The sequence below is a fragment of the Vanessa cardui genome, chromosome 2 (assembly GCF_905220365.1).
Source record: "Vanessa cardui chromosome 2, ilVanCard2.1, whole genome shotgun sequence".
Lineage (NCBI taxonomy): Eukaryota > Metazoa > Arthropoda > Insecta > Lepidoptera > Nymphalidae > Vanessa > Vanessa cardui.
Window position 1 is genome coordinate 7,304,919 of NC_061124.1, and position 20,788 is coordinate 7,325,706.

General features: G+C 31.6%; 1 protein-coding gene across 1 annotated transcript; it reads right to left on the reverse strand.

Annotated features, from left to right (window-relative positions):
* Positions 1–8,085: 8,085 nt before the first annotated feature.
* On the reverse strand, positions 8,086–20,058 carry LOC124539578 (beta-galactoside alpha-2,6-sialyltransferase 2). The gene is made up of 5 exons (XM_047116882.1): positions 19,147–20,058; positions 11,821–11,918; positions 10,010–10,155; positions 9,677–9,807; positions 8,086–9,500 (listed from the first exon to the last, which is right to left on the reverse strand). Exons 1-5 carry the CDS (start codon positions 19,919–19,921, stop codon positions 9,259–9,261), a joined length of 1,392 nt encoding a protein of 463 aa, XP_046972838.1. The 5' UTR covers positions 19,922–20,058; the 3' UTR covers positions 8,086–9,258.
* Between the last annotated feature and the right edge of the window lie 730 nt (positions 20,059–20,788).

Here is a 20,788-nt window from a genome sequence, read left to right on the forward strand (position 1 = left end):
CAGTGGTGCTTGCCTGGGTTTGAAACCGCTGTCATCGGTTAAGATGCACGCGTTCTAACCACTGGACCATCTCGGCTCAAAACACAAGAATCGGACAAACTTTAACCGTTACAATAAAAATCATACAAAACAGTAACAGTCTGTAAATTTACCACAGCTGAACTAACTCCAAACCTTCTCCTCCCTTTGAGGAGAAGGTTTGGAGTGGAATACCACCACTCCACTCCAATGCGGGTTGAGGGATGCAAATGTTACAGAATTTCTTTTAAATAAGATACATGGAGGTTTCTCACAATTTTTTCCTTTACCACCAGCAAGAGATGAATGGTAAATACAAAATAGTACATGAAAATTCAGTGGTACTTGCCTGGTCTTGAACCCGTAATCATAGATGCACCAGTGGGTCATCACAATAATGTTTTTATATTTTTTTAATGTACAATAATTTTCATTCATACGATGATAGCTTATTTTTTCTTAAACAGAAATGAGTCATAATGAAGTGGTTTCACAGTAAGTTGTTCAGTTCAATTTAAGGTCATTACGTCTGTACTGGCCGAGATTGAACAAACACAACAACGTTTTGTAGAAACGATTTCGAGCTTTAACGTGAATCTACATTTCGAGTTATAAAATAATTGTTTAAACGACTATGACTAATCCCAGTATTGATATAGCCTCAATAAATTTTAATGTTCTCACAAAAATCCATTCATATTTATACAAAATATAATAAGGGCATATAAGTATAATCATCATCAAATTACATTCGATTAAAATCAACACAATCATTTGTTTAGTATCTTGATTCATTGAACAAATATTATTAGAAGCGACTCGCACCTAAACTTTGAAATATTTTCTTGTTTAAAAGCACCTTCCGTTTTAAACATCATCGATGAGATACACAAGTCATAAGTAAATGAGTTTTAAGTAATATTCTATCAATGTTAATAGTATAAATGTAAAAGAATTTGATGAAATTTGGTTTGAAGCAAACTTAATCTCCAAGAAAGGAAATCGTCTACTTTTTATGCCTGTCATGACAACCAACAGTCTAAATGCGAGCGACGCCACGGGCCATTACTTGTTATTAATAAATGCGATTGACTAGCGATCTCGTCAAGGATCTGGGGGCTTCTTTGCATGTGCACTTACCATGTTAAGTGTATCACACACTCGGTGCGTTTGGAAGCACCATAAAGAATGCGAGGTGTTGCAGCGGAGGAGGAATGCTATTTTAACCCAGCAGTTAAGAGGCCTGAAGAAAATATGGAGAATAGACTGGATGTGTGGTTAAAAAGAGTGCCTAGAATGTTACTTGCCGATCTTTTAGATAGTATCTACCGAGATTACTTGAATGAAGAATATTATAATCTATACATATAATGAAATTGGAGTGTCTGTTTATAACATTAAAATAGGCTTTTTTACTCAATGCATATGTGTGCATACACGGTACCTATACCAAAATGACATTATTTACAATTTTTGTCTGTCTGTTTGTTCTGGCAAATCTCTGAAACGGCTAGACCGATTTTGACGGGACTTTCACTGGCAGATAACTGATATGATAAGGAGTAACTTAGGCTACAATATATTTTTTTTGTTAAATTCAATCGCGTACGAGATCGCAGGCGCAGCTAGTATATGTGAAGATGAAAAACTTGGCGCATCTCGGGATCGTCCAACAGTGGATAAAGATTGGCTGATGACGAAGAGGACAATAAACATACAAACTATGTAATAATAATTAACAAATTCAAATGTACGTTCGTCAATTAATTAATTAATATTGTTATCATATTCGTGTTTCATTAATATGTATGCAATATCAAAGTCCACGAAAATTGTTTTTTGCCATAATTGGATAACAATTTGAATTAAACATAAAAATAAAAAATCAATTGTTCCTACATCATTATACTTAATTATTTACGTATAACTGTAGGTTTGTAACAAAACCACAGAGTATATGGATAAGCAACAAAGTTGCAATTACAGTGATGTATGTAACTGGACTTTTTTGTTTTTGTATACTGCAAACCATAAAGCACTTTTTTTTTAATTTAGCATGATTCAGCTTCAATGACAAAATGAAATAGTAAAAAATATCCATACATATACAATTGGAGTGTCTGTTATAATATTACAAAAATCGCTGAATATAAGCTGATGTATAAGGAGTAACTTAGGCTACTTTTATTTTAGAATTATAAGTATATAAATAAGAAAAATAGAGTCAAGCTGCACTCCGCCTTTACCTCGGGTGCCTCCCACCAATGACTTAATATACAAAAGCTACCGAACGCAGAATATAGTAAGTTATAGTAAAATCTACCAACTGAATAAAACCTTTTTTTGTTAAATACAGCTACTTTTTTAATATCAACTCTGGTTAATAAAATCATTTTTAATACATAACACTGTTATAACAGATTTGGTCGAGCTGTTGTAAAACGTTAATCGTAACAGAAAATTGAGGTTTCAAGTCCAACAAAACACCATTATAATGTTGTTCATTTGTATAATACATCTCATGACTGTCAGCTAACGTTTGTCTCGGATGAATGGTTATGTATAAGACCAGTGTGACAGGAAGAAGGCTCTTTTTTTTCGCTGGAAAAACGCTTTACCCGCTTCCCCCACGTGATGGAAAGTGGGGGGGGGTGTTACTCCCCGGTTTCCTGGACGCCGAGTGCAACCAGGTCCACCGGGTTTACCCACTAAAAAACCAGCGGTACCCTCTCCGTCTTTCGGCGGGCGCCACGGGATCGCTTACGCATGCTACCGTGACGCGGAAGATGCCTCTTGCCCAACAGTGGAAAATGTAACTCTTGTGACTTTCTTTAATATTTACAGGACTTTTTGGTGTAGGTAAGCGTTAGACAATTTTTTTATACAATTCGTGTAGGCATTTGATTCCGTTCCACCTAATGGTAAGTGAAAGTGCAGGTCAAAGGCTATGACGACATGACATGAAAAATGACACATAAAACCAATTAATTATTTTAAATTTATTAAATTATAATTGGGTTTTCCTTTTATCCCAATCAGCGTTCAATTGCAATGATTTTTTGTGCTTTCTATGACGTGAGTAACGAACTGCGTCAGTAGGGAAACCTCGAAGATTGGTTTTATGAATCAGTATTATTAAAATAAATACATTTGACCCACATGATAGTTGATACTGAGAATAAGACGTAGCACTCACTCAAAGGATCGTTACTTCAAGTATCATTTATGTGTTGACTTATTTTTATCATTAAACTTTTTAGAGTATTAGAAAACATTTGGTATCAAAGACAAGAAATACCTCTATCATTATAGATGAGAGACATTTTTTTTCATATTTTATCGGTATGAAATTATGATGATAATAATGATATGAATCATATCTGAAGTCATAACGTTAGATCCCATTGTTATCAGCGATGGTGTTCTATGGTGTTCATACTTTTACTTAAAGTCGGAAGTTACCTTTGTTTGCCTTTCTACAATAGTTAAAAAAATATATAAGGGACTGAAGCAGAATAAGAAAATATCTTTTTAAAGACAGAGGAAGATCACTTTGCTCTTAAATATGTTTAACTATGAGAAATCGACTAGCGATTACTTTATTAATATTAAACCTATTAATTAAATTTTATAATAATTAATCTTTGAAGGAAAAAAAAAACAAAAAGAAAATTATTTAAAGTCAGAGCTGCCACGTCTTCTAAGGAGACAACTAGCACTATGTCCAGCGAAGATCAGCTGATGTTCAGTAAAATTAAACTGTAAAATTCCAAATTTCATTATAGTAAAAGATAAAAAAGGCACGGGCAACTATGAGCCCTTGGGTGTTATAAAAGTCATAAAAAAACTTTGTATATACTGTGATTGCTTAAATGATATATACATATTTTTATGGTATAGGTTGGCGGACGAACATATGGGACGTCTGATGTTAAGTGGTCACCATCACCCATTGACAAAGACGCTGTAAGAAACATTAACTATTCTTTACATCGTCAATGTGCCACCAATCTTGGAACTAAGATGTTATGTCGCTTGTGCCTATAGTTACACAGGCTCACTCACCCTTTAAACCGGAACACAAAAATACTGAGTACTGTTATTTGGCGGAAGAAAATCTGATGAGTGGTACCTACCCAGACGGGCTAGTACAAAGCCCTACTACCAAGTAAATATATATTATCCATATTCTTATTATTTTATAAATATTTAAACTTAAAACAACGTAGTTTTCTGTTTATTAACATAGACAGTGACACAATATCAAAAATAGCAATCAATTGGTATCAATTGAAGACGTTGTATCAGTTTTTAAGTAATTGTGTCGTGAAAAATGACTAGTTAAAGAATGACTCAGAGTTTTAACGATTTGTGTCGGAATTAATAAGAGTATGAACGCGCGCCGTTATATCGTCGTCCACCCACGATGCAGTTGAATGTTAATGACCGTCAAACTTACTTTCACTACGATGAAAAAGAATAAAATAATAATAAATAAAAACATCCTCGACACAGATCGGTGAGGTAAATTCCTCTATAACTCAGCTCCCTCCTCATGTAATAGGTAAGTCATCACTACGATCCATAGACGATATAAATCATTCCTTGTATCGCCAATGTGTCCCCGGCCTATGAAGCTAAGATGTTTCCTTTGTGACTGTTGGTACACTGGTTCACTCATCATTATAGCTGGAATATAACAATGCTAAGTATCAATCAGCAAATAGGCAATTAATACATGATTGTCGTACCAACCCTTCTTCATTCACTTATTTAATTATTTATTGTAAAAGTTACACCATCAATTTATCACTAAACACTTAAAATTAATATTTAGTAGAGGTAACGTTCAAGGAGATACATATATCTTTATAGGTATAAACAATATTAACATGCACATTTGGTTTGCACAAAAGCAAATGTTCATATAGACTTATTTCATTATTTATTAGTACATTATTAATATTTTTATACATGATAAAAAAGCGTGGAGTTAATACCTGTTGACTTACAAGCAGGATATATTAATTTAAATAATTGTATTTAACTAAATTAAGTTTATGTTTTTTAAATGTTGAAAAAGAGTAACTACTGAGTTTCTTGCCGGTTCTTCTCAGTAGAATCGACTTTCCGAACCGGTGGTAGCTTCACTTAATTGTAAAATGACGATTCAAAATTGCTTGTAAAAGCCTGCTTGAACAAAGATTATTTTGATGTTTGGATCTATATATTTTCTTATATGGTTATATATTTTCGGTAAATAAAAAAAAATATATATAAAACAATTATTAGAATTGTATAGGAGTCTTTAATGAGATAAACTTACAATGATTTCAACAATGTACATTAAATTACCATTATAATTAAAATACGAGAATATAATAAATCCCAAAAAGAAAACCACTAATGTGTTTACACATCTAGTAAATTAGTGAAATCCATATTCATACAAAAAAAATGAAAACAAGTCTGGAATAAATAAATCATGATAATTTGTATTCATTGTGGCATTTCATTGTTTTTATGCGCATGAGGCTTACCAGGTCTGCCTGCGAATGTCTTCTCGTAAAGACTATGCAAGAATAACTATTGGCATCCTAAGCATCACAGCCTTCGATTGTACCTACATTCATATAATTAATATCATTTCCGTAGCTCTCTGCACACTTATTAAAAACACGTGTAAGACAATTGTTTATTAACATTCGCATCTTTTTTTATATAATTACCGTTTTGTAAAGCCACGAGAGTTTTTCGAATAATACTAAGTAATATATTATATCACTTATCGAAATATCAATTCATATACGGATCTTTTATTGTAGTCACACTATGAATATTATTTTAATCATTTGCCTGAGTATACGCATCATATGTAAAAAAAAAATTAAATGTCAAATAATTGTGACATTTAAAATAACGAAAACATGTTCGATCTTTATTGAAACCAACACAAAATTGAAAATCAAAATCGGTGAATAAATTAAAATATACGTGGACATACTCTTTTCCTTTTTTAAGGCAGTTAAAATAATGATAATCTCCTTGTCTTTTTAGAAAAAATAATTTGAGGTTATAAAACTCTCAATTGAAATCCAGACTAAGCAATTGCTTCTTGTACATAGTGTTATGATAATATGAAAATCCCTTTTAGTAAATGGCACTCATCCATCAAAAATTCTTTCGCTGATCATCATTGTGACAGTTGTTTTGTTCTCATTTAAAGTTTGAGTGAGGTAGATTAACTACAAGCATTAGAGATAGTCCCTTATTAGATACTATGACGAGTGAAAGGAGTGACTTACATTTGTTACAATACCAATATAGTTTGCGGTAACCACAAACTTTTAGATATCAAATTGGTTCATAAGAATTTTAAAAAAAATAGCATCATAAAAGTCAGCCTAGTAACCTGGTTAATTATAAAGTCGTATCTTATATACTGGGTAACTATTTTATTAAAAAACTTGCATATATTTGCATAAATAAGAAACAAACCAAACAAGATATAAATAAAAGCCCTGTAATTTATAGTTTCCACGCATAAAATATAATTGTCTATTATCTTTTGATTATCTATCTCGTCATTGGACGAAAGCCAGCTAGAGGGTGCCTAGGCACTATTCCAACACTTCCTTGTACTATAGCCCGCCATGCTAATTAAAAACCTTCAAATGATTCCCAATGTCATATTGCAACCGATATAAGTGAGTACGTCGCGAAGCCTCTTCTACGAAACCGTGAGCCATTGACCCCATATTCATCTCCGATAACACAAAGACCATGAGGAAAATACAATGGTTCCGATGTCGCTATAATTTTAAGTAATTAGCAGTTAAAGTACATAATGAACTGTGTACTGCATATAAATAATACACAAAATACGTCTCAATATAAAAATATAAAGAAATACGACTTCAGACATGAGGAAGCATTGTTGTCGTCCCGTGCGGGCTCGTTGTCACTTAAGGCGCGTTTCGATGTATTATATTATGTAGCGTTATAATAATAATAAGAAGTTTTCAAATTACCAAATAAAACACCTCAATTTTCCTCAATTTTGTCACAATAACCAACTTAACTAATTTTATAATGATGATTTCGATCTGACTGACTTCGGTAATGGCGGCCAATCTTAAGGAATACTAGCTGATGACACAGGGCATATTATAGTACACTTTTGAGCGCACAAACGCGCGATCTATTCCTATATCACGACTGGAACGAGCCCAAGTGCGGGACCAACGTGCTTTTCGAGGCACAGGAGTTTTCAGACTAACTTCCAATCACTCTTTAATCGACCTAGAGTCTGAACTCAGTATGTGTGGTCATATGTCTAACCATTAGTAAAACTTTTAAATATATATTAAGTAATTAAACAATTATAATATATGTACCTATTTGGTAAAATAGGAACCGAAGCGTGAGTAGAATCTTATAGAAAGTGTACCTATTCAATAAATGTGGTATCAATTGCTTTTCCTTGATAATACATTGACCATTTTTCATTTGAAGGATGAGTAAGGCAGGCATAACACTTTAAACACCATAGTAGGCGACATATATTTCAATGCAAATCTACAAATGGAATTGTCCAGAGACCTATTAGACTTACCTTCCTGTTATAAACAAAAAAAATAAATATTTAAAAGGCTCGCCATAAAAAAACGACGATAACGCGTCTTTACAACACACTACGCACAAGTCGGATGTCGCTAATTCCGTAAGCCCGCACTGAATTACTAATCAGTAACACCTAGCACCCATCAGTATTCCGCCAGCACCTACTGACCACTACGCGACGGCAAATCGCTAAAAATATAAGATAAGACAAGGGCATCTCATGGCTGATATAACCTTACATGAATCTCATAAAAAAAAAAACAAAATGTTCGTTCCTGTTGCTATCATTTAAACAACTATTATTATAATTGTAAAGTTCTAACTAATGCGGAAAACGTTATTTGATAATTGATTTATAAATAAAACAAAGTTCGTTTCACTTAGAAGGTTTTATTATAGCGAAATGAAATGTGTATTTTATTATCTTTAAGCACCTTTAATAATAACTAGGAAGACAGATTTTTTAGTTTACCGTATTTAATTTAATATTGCATTAATAAAGCTGATATTACATAGACTACATTTTTTTTTATAAGTAAAAAGCAAGATTTTCGTGTCAAATGTTTTAACAGACTATAAAAGTTATGCTGCAGTCAAATTATTAAAAAAAAAAAAACAATTTGAAATGAAACGTCAACTTGATTAATCTTTATAAGGATGTGATAGCGTTAAGTACGTTGTACAGTAAGTAACAGCATTTTATACCTACCTAAGATTATTTTATATAACGGTAAGAGTATTAAACTGGACTTTCTTACGTATGATAATAAAACTTACTTAGATCATCTCATACTGTAAAAAAAACCTGTCCGATCGTCACTTTTCATTCGTGTTTAAGCATTCCATTCCCAATTATTCTACTGGTCGTTATTGTCACAGAATGTATATTCATTTACATTACTTATAATTACGGCAGTGTACATAAACATATTCTACGCCAAATAAGAAATCTAAATCTTAAAATAGAACTACGATATACGTGCAATTGATGACTAATGAGATAATGACCTCGACAAATTAAATCTTATCATAGTTAGCTCGTATTTTGATTTACAAAATATTAGAAGTCTTTTTTTACCTCTAAATGTAAGTAATTTTATTGATTCATGTATTATATAACCAAAAACCATACACAAAAATCAGCCGATAGTGAATCGTTTAAATTTTTATTTGTCCTATGTCTAAGAAGAATAAGAAAATTGGCAATTATTTTAACCTTTAAGAACTCCCATGAACGAGTGTTTTACCTTAAGCACTGTAACTCCAAGGATCTAATTATACTTAATAAATAACGAAAAAAAAAATTTTTACAAAACCAATCACTCAATTGGCAAAAAATTAAGAACACAGATTAGGTACTTAATTTGGCACTTAACGATGAAGGGTACATCTTGTGGTTCACCGATGTCAGAACGCACCTCACAAACCAACAATAAAAGGCCAGTGATATCCACAATAACAATTTAGCTACCGATCGTTAATCACAGTTGAAAAAAATGCAAATATACCTTTTCCTTAGATAATAATGTAGATATTATCAGTCTCAGCAATTTGATAATTGGTTTATGAGACATTGCATTCGCGACACCAGTCGATATGTTAGAAAAATCTATATATTTAACAATGGACAGCTTTAATTCCGGGTACGTCAATGAAGCCTCGTTGGAAGACGTCGAGATCGGCGTTGTCACTCATACGGTGCGCTAGAGCCTTCTCCTGTGCGAGTGGGTGCCAGGCGCCGAGCGTGCAGCCGGTGTCGTCGCCACTCGCGTGGTAGTGACAGCGACGCGTCGCATGCACCGACGGTACGTACTCGAACATACGAACGCGGTTACAACGGTGAATGGCGAACCACAATCCTGAACATTAATGAGTAACACCTCAATTATTGCTTAAATTAATTGAGTTTAAATTTAATTTAACCAAAGTAACCTACTATTACGCTATAATCCAAAAAAAAACTCGAATAGATTGAATATTGCTTTGACATAAAATATATAATTAAAGTATTTAATAAAACGGAACATAACCACACCTATAAATCCAGATGAAGGAGGATTTCTTCTCAAACGGTAAGGCGATGAGTCTTGGAGTACAGTCCACAGATCCCACAAAACTTGAGGATACAAAAGATGCACATCAGCTCCCGGTTGCGTTTCCAGCAAACTGAAATACAATTTGTGCAAATTGTATTTTTTATACGATAACAGATTAAAACCTTTTTTGTGTTATATTTAATATGAACTTGAATTTAATATTTATTGATTAAATAAATAATATATGTTGGTTACAAACAAACAAAAATATTTTTAAGACTAAGTTTTTATATGTAAATCAGTAATAGTAATTGCTTATAACGAGAAATTACTTTTTATACACATGAAAAACTGGAAAATCTGGGTGACGATACCACTCATCTAGGGGCGATGAATAATTCGCGGGATCCCATATAATTATAGAAATATTTTTGTACATCGGATCACTCAAAAACTTATACTCTGGCTTAGTAGCAACCTGAAAATGATAATATAAGTTAATAATTTGCACCCCATGCGAGGTAAATTATTACATTTTATTCAGCAATTACAATATATTTTTTTTAATTTTCCATTTACTCGAAATAATAAAAAAAAAAATCTAGTAACAATTTGTGTTTCTGTATTTCAGTACAAATGGCGAGTAATCCTGTATAATTGCAAGCACTAGAGAAATAGCATATAACTTATAGTTGACGCGTTATTGGTGATTAGGATGATTAATGTTACTTATACTGCCAATATGTACGTCTGGCCTAACGTACTATTGTAAAATATACAACAACAACAAACAACAACAGCCTGTAGATTCCCACTACTGGGCCAAAGGCCTCCTCTCCATTTGAGGAGAAGGTTCGGAACATATTCCACCACGCTGTTCCAATGCGGGTTGGTGGAATGCACATGTAGCAGAATTTCTATGAAATTTGTCACATGCAGGTTTCCTCACGATGTTTTCCTTCACCGCTGAGTACGAGATGAATTATAAAGACAAATTAAGCACATGAAACAGCGGTGCTTGCCTGGGTTTGAACCCGCAACCATCGGTTAAGATGCACGCGTTCTAACCACTGGGCCATCTCGATGTAAAATATAATCATTGATAAAAAAACGCACTTATAGAAAAAAAAATATTCATATTTTCATACTTGAAGAGTATTGAAAGAAACGATTTCATGAGTAGTTTTTTTTTTTTTTATTTGTAGTTTGCCAGTAATCTTAAAACTAAGGAATCGATCTGTATGCGAATCATATTTATTTTCCTCGATCTTCTGGGAAGACTGTACATCATTGTTAGTAGAACAGGCTTCAACATATTCACGCCAGTAAGGCCGCATGAAACCAACCGCTACTTTAAAATATAATACAAATAAATACTCAGACGAGCAATAAACTGGATTATTTTTATAGTTGCCTTTTATTCTTATATAATAAAAACTGCGGAAATAATGGAAAGCTAAAGTTAATTATGAAAAGTAAAAACAATTAAAACAATTATTTATGATTGACGATGTTTTTTTCTTAATATATATTAATTATAATTTAAATATTGCAATGTATCTGCATCGAATTATAAAAAAATAACTAACGATTTATCGTGACTTCGCGTTGGTAATAAAAGTTCTATTAGTAATTCTTTGGTTATACAGACTTGAAAATGAAGTAGATTGTCTTCATTTAAGAGAGATTTAAGAGTATTAAAATAAATTATTTTTTACCACCAAATCATAAACGTACACATATCATTTCTATACAATACTAGATGTTGCTGGCGGTTTTGCTCGCGTGAAAAATGCTTATAAATAACTTAATAGACTAATTTAAGGTATTACGTTGGTTAAAGAGCTCTTTGTAAAGAACACTGGTGGTTCATTCATGTCCATGCAGTCCATTTTAAAGATTTCACCTTTTGTTTTGTTAATTGACTTAAGCGCGAACTGTTACCTTTTGAACTTAAAAGAAATATTATACTGTTTCTCATCTATCCATCCATCATCAAGTGATAACTGTAGCCCCTGTGACATTCCGATGGAGTGCCACGCCTCAATAGGTTAATCTTGTATAAATAATAAATAAATGTAATAATCTTGTCAATATTTATTATAAAGCTGAAACATATTATAATTTAAGTAATTTTAATTACCTGTGAATTAAGTATACGGAATGTTGTTTTCGATCCAACATCTTCAGTGTAATTTTCTGTCGGCGCGTTATTGAATCTCAAAACCATATCGTGAGAATCTGAAATAAAAATTGATAAATTTACTCATTGATAGAGTACTCAAGCATTACATATTTTACCAACAAATAGCAAACTCAGTCATGGCCCTGTTTGAAGAATTAGTGAGCCAGTGTGATTACAACCAATACAAAATCTTAATTCCCTGATTTTGTATTGGGACACATTGATTGTTATGACAGTCCATATCTGTTATATTGAGATTGTGTATGAAAAGTTCTCACTTACCATCCAGCGGCACACTTGAAACCTTAGATAACTTAAGAACAATAACTTCAGACTGAAATATTATTAAAATACGCGACTATATAATTAGAAATGAAATTGTATAGAATATTATTTGTTCTTTACGTAAGTTATTAGATTCTATAGTAAGTAATCAAAATATTTACGAGCAATACTCTAAAACTATTCCGTAACTATTGAATAAAATAATTGTAATACATTTTTTTTTTCGGTGTCTTTGTGTATTCTGATACAATACCGTCCGATTACTAGCACTGCAATCCTAAGTCTATCATACAAAGCGATAGAGGCCTTGAAAGACGATAACTTATTTAATTTTACGCTCCATTAAACCGGTTAGGAAACACTGAAAATACCGAAACACCTTTGACAAACAAAAATACACATAATATTATGTTTATTACTTATTATATATTAAGAAACCGAACAATAGAAGTAAACAAACCTATTTGCGATAAACGTCTGATAATTACAATCTATTTAAAAAAAAAAACAGTAAGTAATTATCTATTATTGAGTTCACTTACTTTTTAACATAAACTCAAACTAATGTGTTTATTTGTGATGTCACGATTTATGAAAATTTTCATTTTTAAAATTAAAAATATATATAATTTATAAAATATATATTTTTTAATTTTAACTATATTATTAACGTTTTTGTAATTCTTAATTGTAGTATGCACCACTTACATAACTAAATTACCGTAAGCAAAGAGTCATTTTTTATGTGGAATTATTTATAGCAATTTTGAAACCTCAAACATATCCATTTTACATGATGTAATATTTAATAATATGATAATTAAATACCATGAAGTTTTCATCACAGCATTATATATTTAACCTTAACTTTTTATGTATTTGACACTTTGTAAAAAAAAACATACCAATTTTTTTTAAAAACTTTATGCACTCAGCCCACCAAATATGTCAGAAAATTATATTATTTTAAGATTTTATTATAATTATTTTTATACAAGCTTTACTTCGTTTACAAAGCGTTCGCGTGAGCAAAAAAATATTTAATAATAGATAAAACTGAGCGTTGACATGTAAATGTTCTGCCCATTGTTTCTGTAAAATATGCCCTATAAAGCTGTTATTAACGAATACTAATTAAATAACAAAAAATATATCTTTTATTATCTGGTTATAAATTTCCAACAGCAGCCGAGATTTTCCCATTCTTTAAATGCCAATAACGTATTAGCTCTAGTAAAAATGACTCAGGAATTTTAATTGCATTTTCAAACAAATCTCAAGCGGAAAATAAATAAATTTAAATTAATTTTAAGCTTTGAATCTCGAATCAATTTAAATTGAAATTCTACAAACTTATTTTTTTTTTGTATAATTAAATTAATATAATTATTTATTTATTTTTATTTCCCCGACAAAAGCAATAAGACTTCGTACTTTCGGTCGTGGGCGTTATTAAGAATTTATTTAGATAAATACCTTTAATTTTATTTGACCCTACCCGCAACTGTCACTTTTTTAAATAATTATTCACACAGACCTCATTGTGTATACCAGAAGTGAACAAAATATAAGTTTATACAATACTGGCTGGTCACAGCTTCACACGTGTGATATTCTATACATACTGAAACAAAACTTTTTTACTGCTGGATAAAGGCATTACTTAATGAAGAAAATAATAATAATATATATAAAGTGCAGTTTCAGAGTTTATTGATTGCAAATTGTTCTTTATAGTATAAATTAAGAAGAAAATATTTTATTTTATTCTCAATCATAATTGTTTAATATCCGAGTGCAAATTAAAAGATTTTCTGTTTTTTACAATTGTAAGTTACATTCGTCGCATCTGTCATTATTTTTAAATAAATTTCCTTGATTTTTTTCACAACATCCTTTAGTATTTTTTCATGGCTAAGGCTATATAGATAATATATGCACGATAGCAAACGAACTATAAATTATGCACTGATTATGAACGTGTGGGCGATGACTTGCAGTTGAGGTTACAATGTACATAATTTATGACCGGTAGTAAGTAAGGGTCTTTTGTCATTTTCTACTACAACAACGTAGCTAGTTTAAATATGATTCTATTTACCTGTCGCTTTACTTGGTGGTAGGGCTTTGTGCAAGCCCGTCTGGGTAGGTACCACCCACTCATCAGTTATTCTACCGCCAAATAACAGTACTCAGTATTGTTGTGTTCCTGTTTGAAGGGTGAGTGAGCCCGTGTAACTACAGGCACAAGGGACATAACATCTTAGTTCCCAAGGTTGGTGGCGCATTGACGATGTAAGGAATAGTTAATATTTTTTACAGCGTCATTGTCTATGGGTGATGATGATCACTTACCATTAGGTGGCTCATATGCTCGTCCGCCAACCTATTCCATAAAAAAAAAACGATTTTATAAATATAACTAATATTGTAAATGCGAAACTAACTCTGTCTGTCTGTGTGTCTGAAGTTCTTTCACGGTCGAACCACTAAACCGTATCTGATGAAATTTGGTATGAAGCAAGCTTGACCTCCGAGGCCATAGGATACTTCTTTATGCCTAACACCTGACAACGTACCCCTCAAACGCAAAAACCTGTCTATACATATAATAAAACTGGAGTGTCTGTTTGTAATATGCACACGGCACATATACAACTTTTTTTAATTTGTGTCTGTCTGTTTGTTTCGGCTAATCTCTGGAATCAATTTTGACGGAACTCTGGTACATAGCTGATATAATAAGGAGTAGCTTAGCTTGGTACAAAAATAACTTAATTTGTTAAAATCAAATGACGGTCAATCACGGACGAAATTGCGATACAGCTAGTTTAATATAAATCTATACCAGTGTTGGGCATTAATCAAGCAATTGTCAATTATTTTATTAATTGACTAAAAAAGTAATTGCAATTAAATTAATTACAATTAAATTAATCGCAATTACACTTTTAATTGCACCTTGCAATTAAATTAATTTGATTAACGTATGTCAATTGCAACAATTAAAATAATTGCAATTAACTTTTTTAATTGTTTTATAAAACAATTAAAACTAACAATTAACTTTATATATCAAAATGAAATTAGTAAAGATTTAGGAAAATTAAGCTATAAGTATTAGACTTCAGACGAATAAAAATGTGGTCAAAGGCTCTTAAGTATAGCTTATTTTTTCTAAATCTCTCTTTCCACAGAAAAAAAAGTGTTCATTTTTATATTATATAATATAAAGTTGCACTGATCAATATTTCCGCAGCGTAGGTGTAAAACAAAAACATTTCAAGTCGTCGTCTTCGTTCAAGTCTTTTATTTGTTGCTAACATATTTATTTAACTACATGAAAAGATGGGGGCACTATTCTACTACCCGGAACCACACGGGTATATTGTATATTTATATATACCAGCTTTATATTATAGCAGTATTTTTAATTGTTATTTTTTAATTAAAATTAACAAAACAATTAAAAATTAATTAATTGTTAATTGTTACTAATACAGTTAACAATTAATTAATTGTTAGTTGTGATTTTCCACAATTACAATTGATTAATTGTTAACTGTATTAGTAACAATTAACAATTAATTAGTTGTTAATCTTTAATTGTTCTTGCAATTAAAATTTGCCCAACACTGATCTATACATATAATATACTTTTGTATTTTAAATATGCAAATATTTAAAATACAAACGTTACGTAGTTATACAAATAACGAGGTTCGACACCTGCTCAAAATAATTCATACAATATTAATGCTCATATAATTAGTTTAATTTATAAATCGTTTTTTTTTATTTTACATAAAAAATATGAAAAGTTTTTTGTAAAAATATACAGATAGATCTAAAAAGAGTAAAATAAAAATTTGTTTGAAAGTAGGTATATCAGCATCCAGAACAAATATACATTATTTAATGGACCGGCAATTTGAAACGTCCGCGTCACTACCCTGACTAAAAGTCTTTAAAAGTAGATAAAAAAAAAAACAAATCATACATTTGACTGTATACTTACGCAAACCGTGGGTTTTTTCTACAGGAGTAAGAGGAATTACACATGTTTTGGTCGCCTCCATTGTCTTTTTCAAAATCTAAGGTGTACAGTGTAATATGTAAAAAAACAACTTTCCATAAAGCCTTATTGTCTGGAAATAGAGGCTATAATTGTATAAACACAAATGTTTATTCCAAAGTACGTTTATCGCAGCTTTCGACTAAGGACAAAGACATGTGCAAATGACTAACACAATCCAACTAAAATAATATACCTAAGGACTTTTTTTATGAATCATCTTTTGTCGTCTTTACGATTTGTGTTTCGTCGTACTTTAAAAATCTAATGATATTACTACGCAAAATTATAGATCGAAATCTTTTTATAAGGAAAATTAAGTACTTAACTGTTTTACTTTTTCAAAAAAGTACAAGGAAAATGTTACTTTTTTTTGCTTAATTCACGTTTCAGTCGAAAGGATCATTAATTTTACAGATAAAAATTTCATGTACCTAAGTACAAAATATTTAATATATTTTGTACTTAGGTATATGAAATTTTTAAGTTAAAGAAAATGTATAAAACAACTAAATGTGTAAATAATGTTTAGCCTCTTAGGAAAGTCGGACGGACAAAGTTGTATTTTTTTTATTTATTTATATCGGAAAGCTAAATTAAAACTAACTGTTAATTGATGAACAGAAGCATAAAATATAATTACTAACGGTGGTACCCGCCCAGGCTTCGTATGGGTTTTTTTTTATTTACGACATTACATTAGAAACTTCTAAAATGATCAGTGTTTGTTAACTATTCATGAATTATATACAAAAACCTTCCTCTCGAACACTCTATCTATTTAAAAAAACCGCATCTTAATCCTTTGCGTAATTTTAAAGATACAAGCATACATATTGACAGAGAGCGGTAAACGACTTTGTTTTGTACTATGTAATGATAACGATAATGATTTTGTAAAATAACGATTTCAAAATATTTTATTGCTCACTTGAATAAAATACCTATATTTAGATTTTTATTCCAATAAAAATGGGAGAAGCAATGAACGTAAAGTTGCGTTCAAAACAATGATACTACAAAAGCTATTTTCTAATACATATGTATTTTGCAATTCTATGTTATACATATACATTCATAATAATCAACATTAAACCCAATTAAAGATTAAAGTATTCGTTTAATTTTGAATAATTTTAAAACTTATAAACCTATAAACTTACGTTAATTTAACGTTTGAAGTAAAATATTATCAACTAAATGGAAAGAAAATATAACAAATTAATTAAAATAAACAGACCAAGATGTAATGTATCAGACAAATTTGATTTCCGATTTCCCTATTACCTATTTATCTCCATATCATGATAGAAGCTTTTTCTTAGTGTTACTTTGTATTTTCCAGTGGGGACGCGTGGGTTTTACAGATACAATGCAGAGGCGCCGGCTGTCGGCGCCATAACATCGCTTAGACAACCATATCAGCATATCGAGACGTTGTTTCTGCGAGCTTAGATTGCGATGATCATGAATAAATCAAGTGATCGACGCATAATAAAATACTTACATGGTATGATCACTATCTGACGACCATGCATAATGGTAGCCGGACATGAATGATCGCTAAATTACACACGAACACAAGTATTTATAGAAACATTTATATTTGTGAAACAGTAGATGCATAAAAGACAAATTTATAATTAGTACAAACAGTGGCTCAAGTGAAATGAAGGCGCCAAGTAGTATAGAAGTTGCAAGCTCTCAAACAATCTCCAGTTAAAAATATAGGTTGCAGAAACTCCACATAAAAACTAGCTTAGCTTTTATTGTTTTGCGAAATTGACGTTTGATTGTTGTTTTAGTAGTGCCAATATCGTTAATGTTTTTCCAAAAATTTTTACCACCATATATTTTTTCTATTTTTTTAAATCATACAAGTTACCAATAGTACCCTCTGTGGTAACAACCAAATTAATCAAATCCAAAACTTACATAACTGATCATTAATTTCCTCCTTAAATACATACTGCTTATGTCGGAACATTGATAAATATTTTGTTTAATTAGCAAATCAACAAACGTGATGACTTCTAGTATTGTACGTATTAAACATACGATTTCCTCATTTATATATTTTTTAATATTTTATTCACATTTAGACCTTATGAAGCTTCCTTAATAGTTGATTCATATGTTTAATAACCACAATTTCCTATTGTAATGAATAGTCGGTAAATAATAAAGGTACCTAGTTGTCTACTGTGATTTGCGACCGTGAGTAATAAGTGAAGTCCCGTGAACAATAATAATTCATGTAATTCGCATACGATTTGGGTCGTTCGTCGAACAGAGCCGCCTGCGCATGACAATGCGTTCACAAAGCAAAGATCCGATGCGATAGCTGCACAATACCGGTCGATCACCTAACATCGTACTACCGATCACATCCTGTAGATTATCAAAGGTGTATATCATACGAGGAGACGAAGAATTAAAGACTATTTAGAAAAAAGACAAAAACAATCCCGTACGCATAGCAAAATGAAACGTCAAAAATGTTACATCGTCAAACGTTACATGTTGAAACATTTCACTGAAATTCGACCTTGATATTATTTTAAAGAGAGCTGTAGTACTTTAAAGCCATGACTAAAACATCAACTTAAAATAATCTATTCGTCCTCGTTTTATGTTATTGCTCTCTGCTTAACGAGAAAAATGAATTAGTAAAGCTTGTTACCAATTGGACTTTGGTGTCGATAACTGTAAAGGAAATAATAAGTCAATATGGAACACTCTTGATATCTGATTCATCTTTCGAAAATGATGTTCAAAGTTATTTAATTGTATTTTGCTTTTCTCTAACGGGGCTTACATCAACTTATCGACAAAAACAAAACTATTAAACATTATCTTAATTAATATTTGAGTTTGATTTGTATCAAAAATATAGTTAAGATTAAAAAGAGCTTTATACTCACCAATAAACTCTCCCAAACGTGATCCAAGAAGAGCTCCAGCGCTGGTCACAATTGCACAAGTATTAAACGTACGATGCTTCTGTAACGGATCTTTCGGAATTTTATAACCCAAGCTCGCGAAGGGTTCATCTTCTGATTCGACTGTTCGCATAGCGACTTTCCCAAGCGCGCACAATATTTCCCCTCTAGAAAGCTGCTTAACATACCCTCTGTCGTATTTGACATCGTACGGGTTCTGCGACTCCAGACCTGATGTAAACACTTTGCTGTCACTCATCAACACTCGATGGAACTCTTTCAATAGTAACTCCTTGAATTCAGCCGTTTTCGACTCGCATTCTAATGTAGTAAGGTCATTACAGACGTATTTGTCGCTATCGAACTCCAATATAGCTTTGTGTATGTTTGGGAACCTCGGACTGCCGCGACTCCTCACCACGATGTTATTGGACGGACGAACCTGCGTCCCATACGATTTGTTAGACCATTGTAACATTTGACCAGTTTTAAAAGCAACTACGGATCTTTTACGTACAGAATCAACTTTTAGCAACGATACATTTAACACTGCGTTTGATATCATGTTTTCTGAAAAATTCTCTTGATAACTTATTCCTGATATGCCATTCTTCTGAGGGGCTACATGCGATTTACTAAATAATCTTTGCTTTTCTAAACTCATCCAATATTGAGACCAAATCAAGTATAAATAACCACACATTCCAAAACAAAGAAGATTTATAAAAATCCAGACTGACATCGCTGCTGCTTTCATTTTTATATCGAACGTAAGTTTCCTTTAAAACCGATCAATTACACACTCCAGGTCTCGATACTAACTACACATACAAGACGAATTACTATCTAAATGTTTGTATAAAAATACGAAAACATTCAGTTAGCAAGCCAGCGTAAAAGTCAATGGGTGGAGTAAGATCAGCTGAGATTCTGACTGAAATTCACGCATGCGCTGTATAAATTTAAATGACTGCAGTACAAGGTTTGGACGTCCCAAGTCTCCACAGGTTGTAAATATACTGTATATTTTTAATAATTAAATGAAAAAAATAATTATGCTTAAAATTTAGATAATAATGAATATTTCATTATTATATACTGTACATGAAATGCAAGTATTCGTTTTGACTTACTGTAAATTACACTCCAGTATGAGTTATTAAACCGTTAAAATCGCAGAAAATGTAAAATTAGTATTTATTGCCTATAATTGTTGATTGTATTTTTAATGCCTGTAATTGCAATTATTGAGTGCCTATCGATAAACTTATGTAAACATGATGGCTAAGTATATAGTAGCATATAGTAGTAGTAATATAAAATTAAAGAAAATTAAAATTGAGCCGAGATGGCCTACAAGTCAAAACACGTGCATATTAACTAAAGATTGCGGGTTCAATTAATAATTCACCTCATGCTCAATGGTGAAAGAAAAACTTTTTGGTTAAGCCTGTATTTGCCTTGTTTCAATTATATTCCGCCACACGTGTTCCATCCACCTGCATTGGAACAGCGTGGTGGAATAAGATCCAAAAAGGCCTTAGCCACGCAAAAGGGACATTCAAAAGATTTAATATCTTTATTATTTAATTATTTTTCTTGTAAGTATTTATATAAATATTAT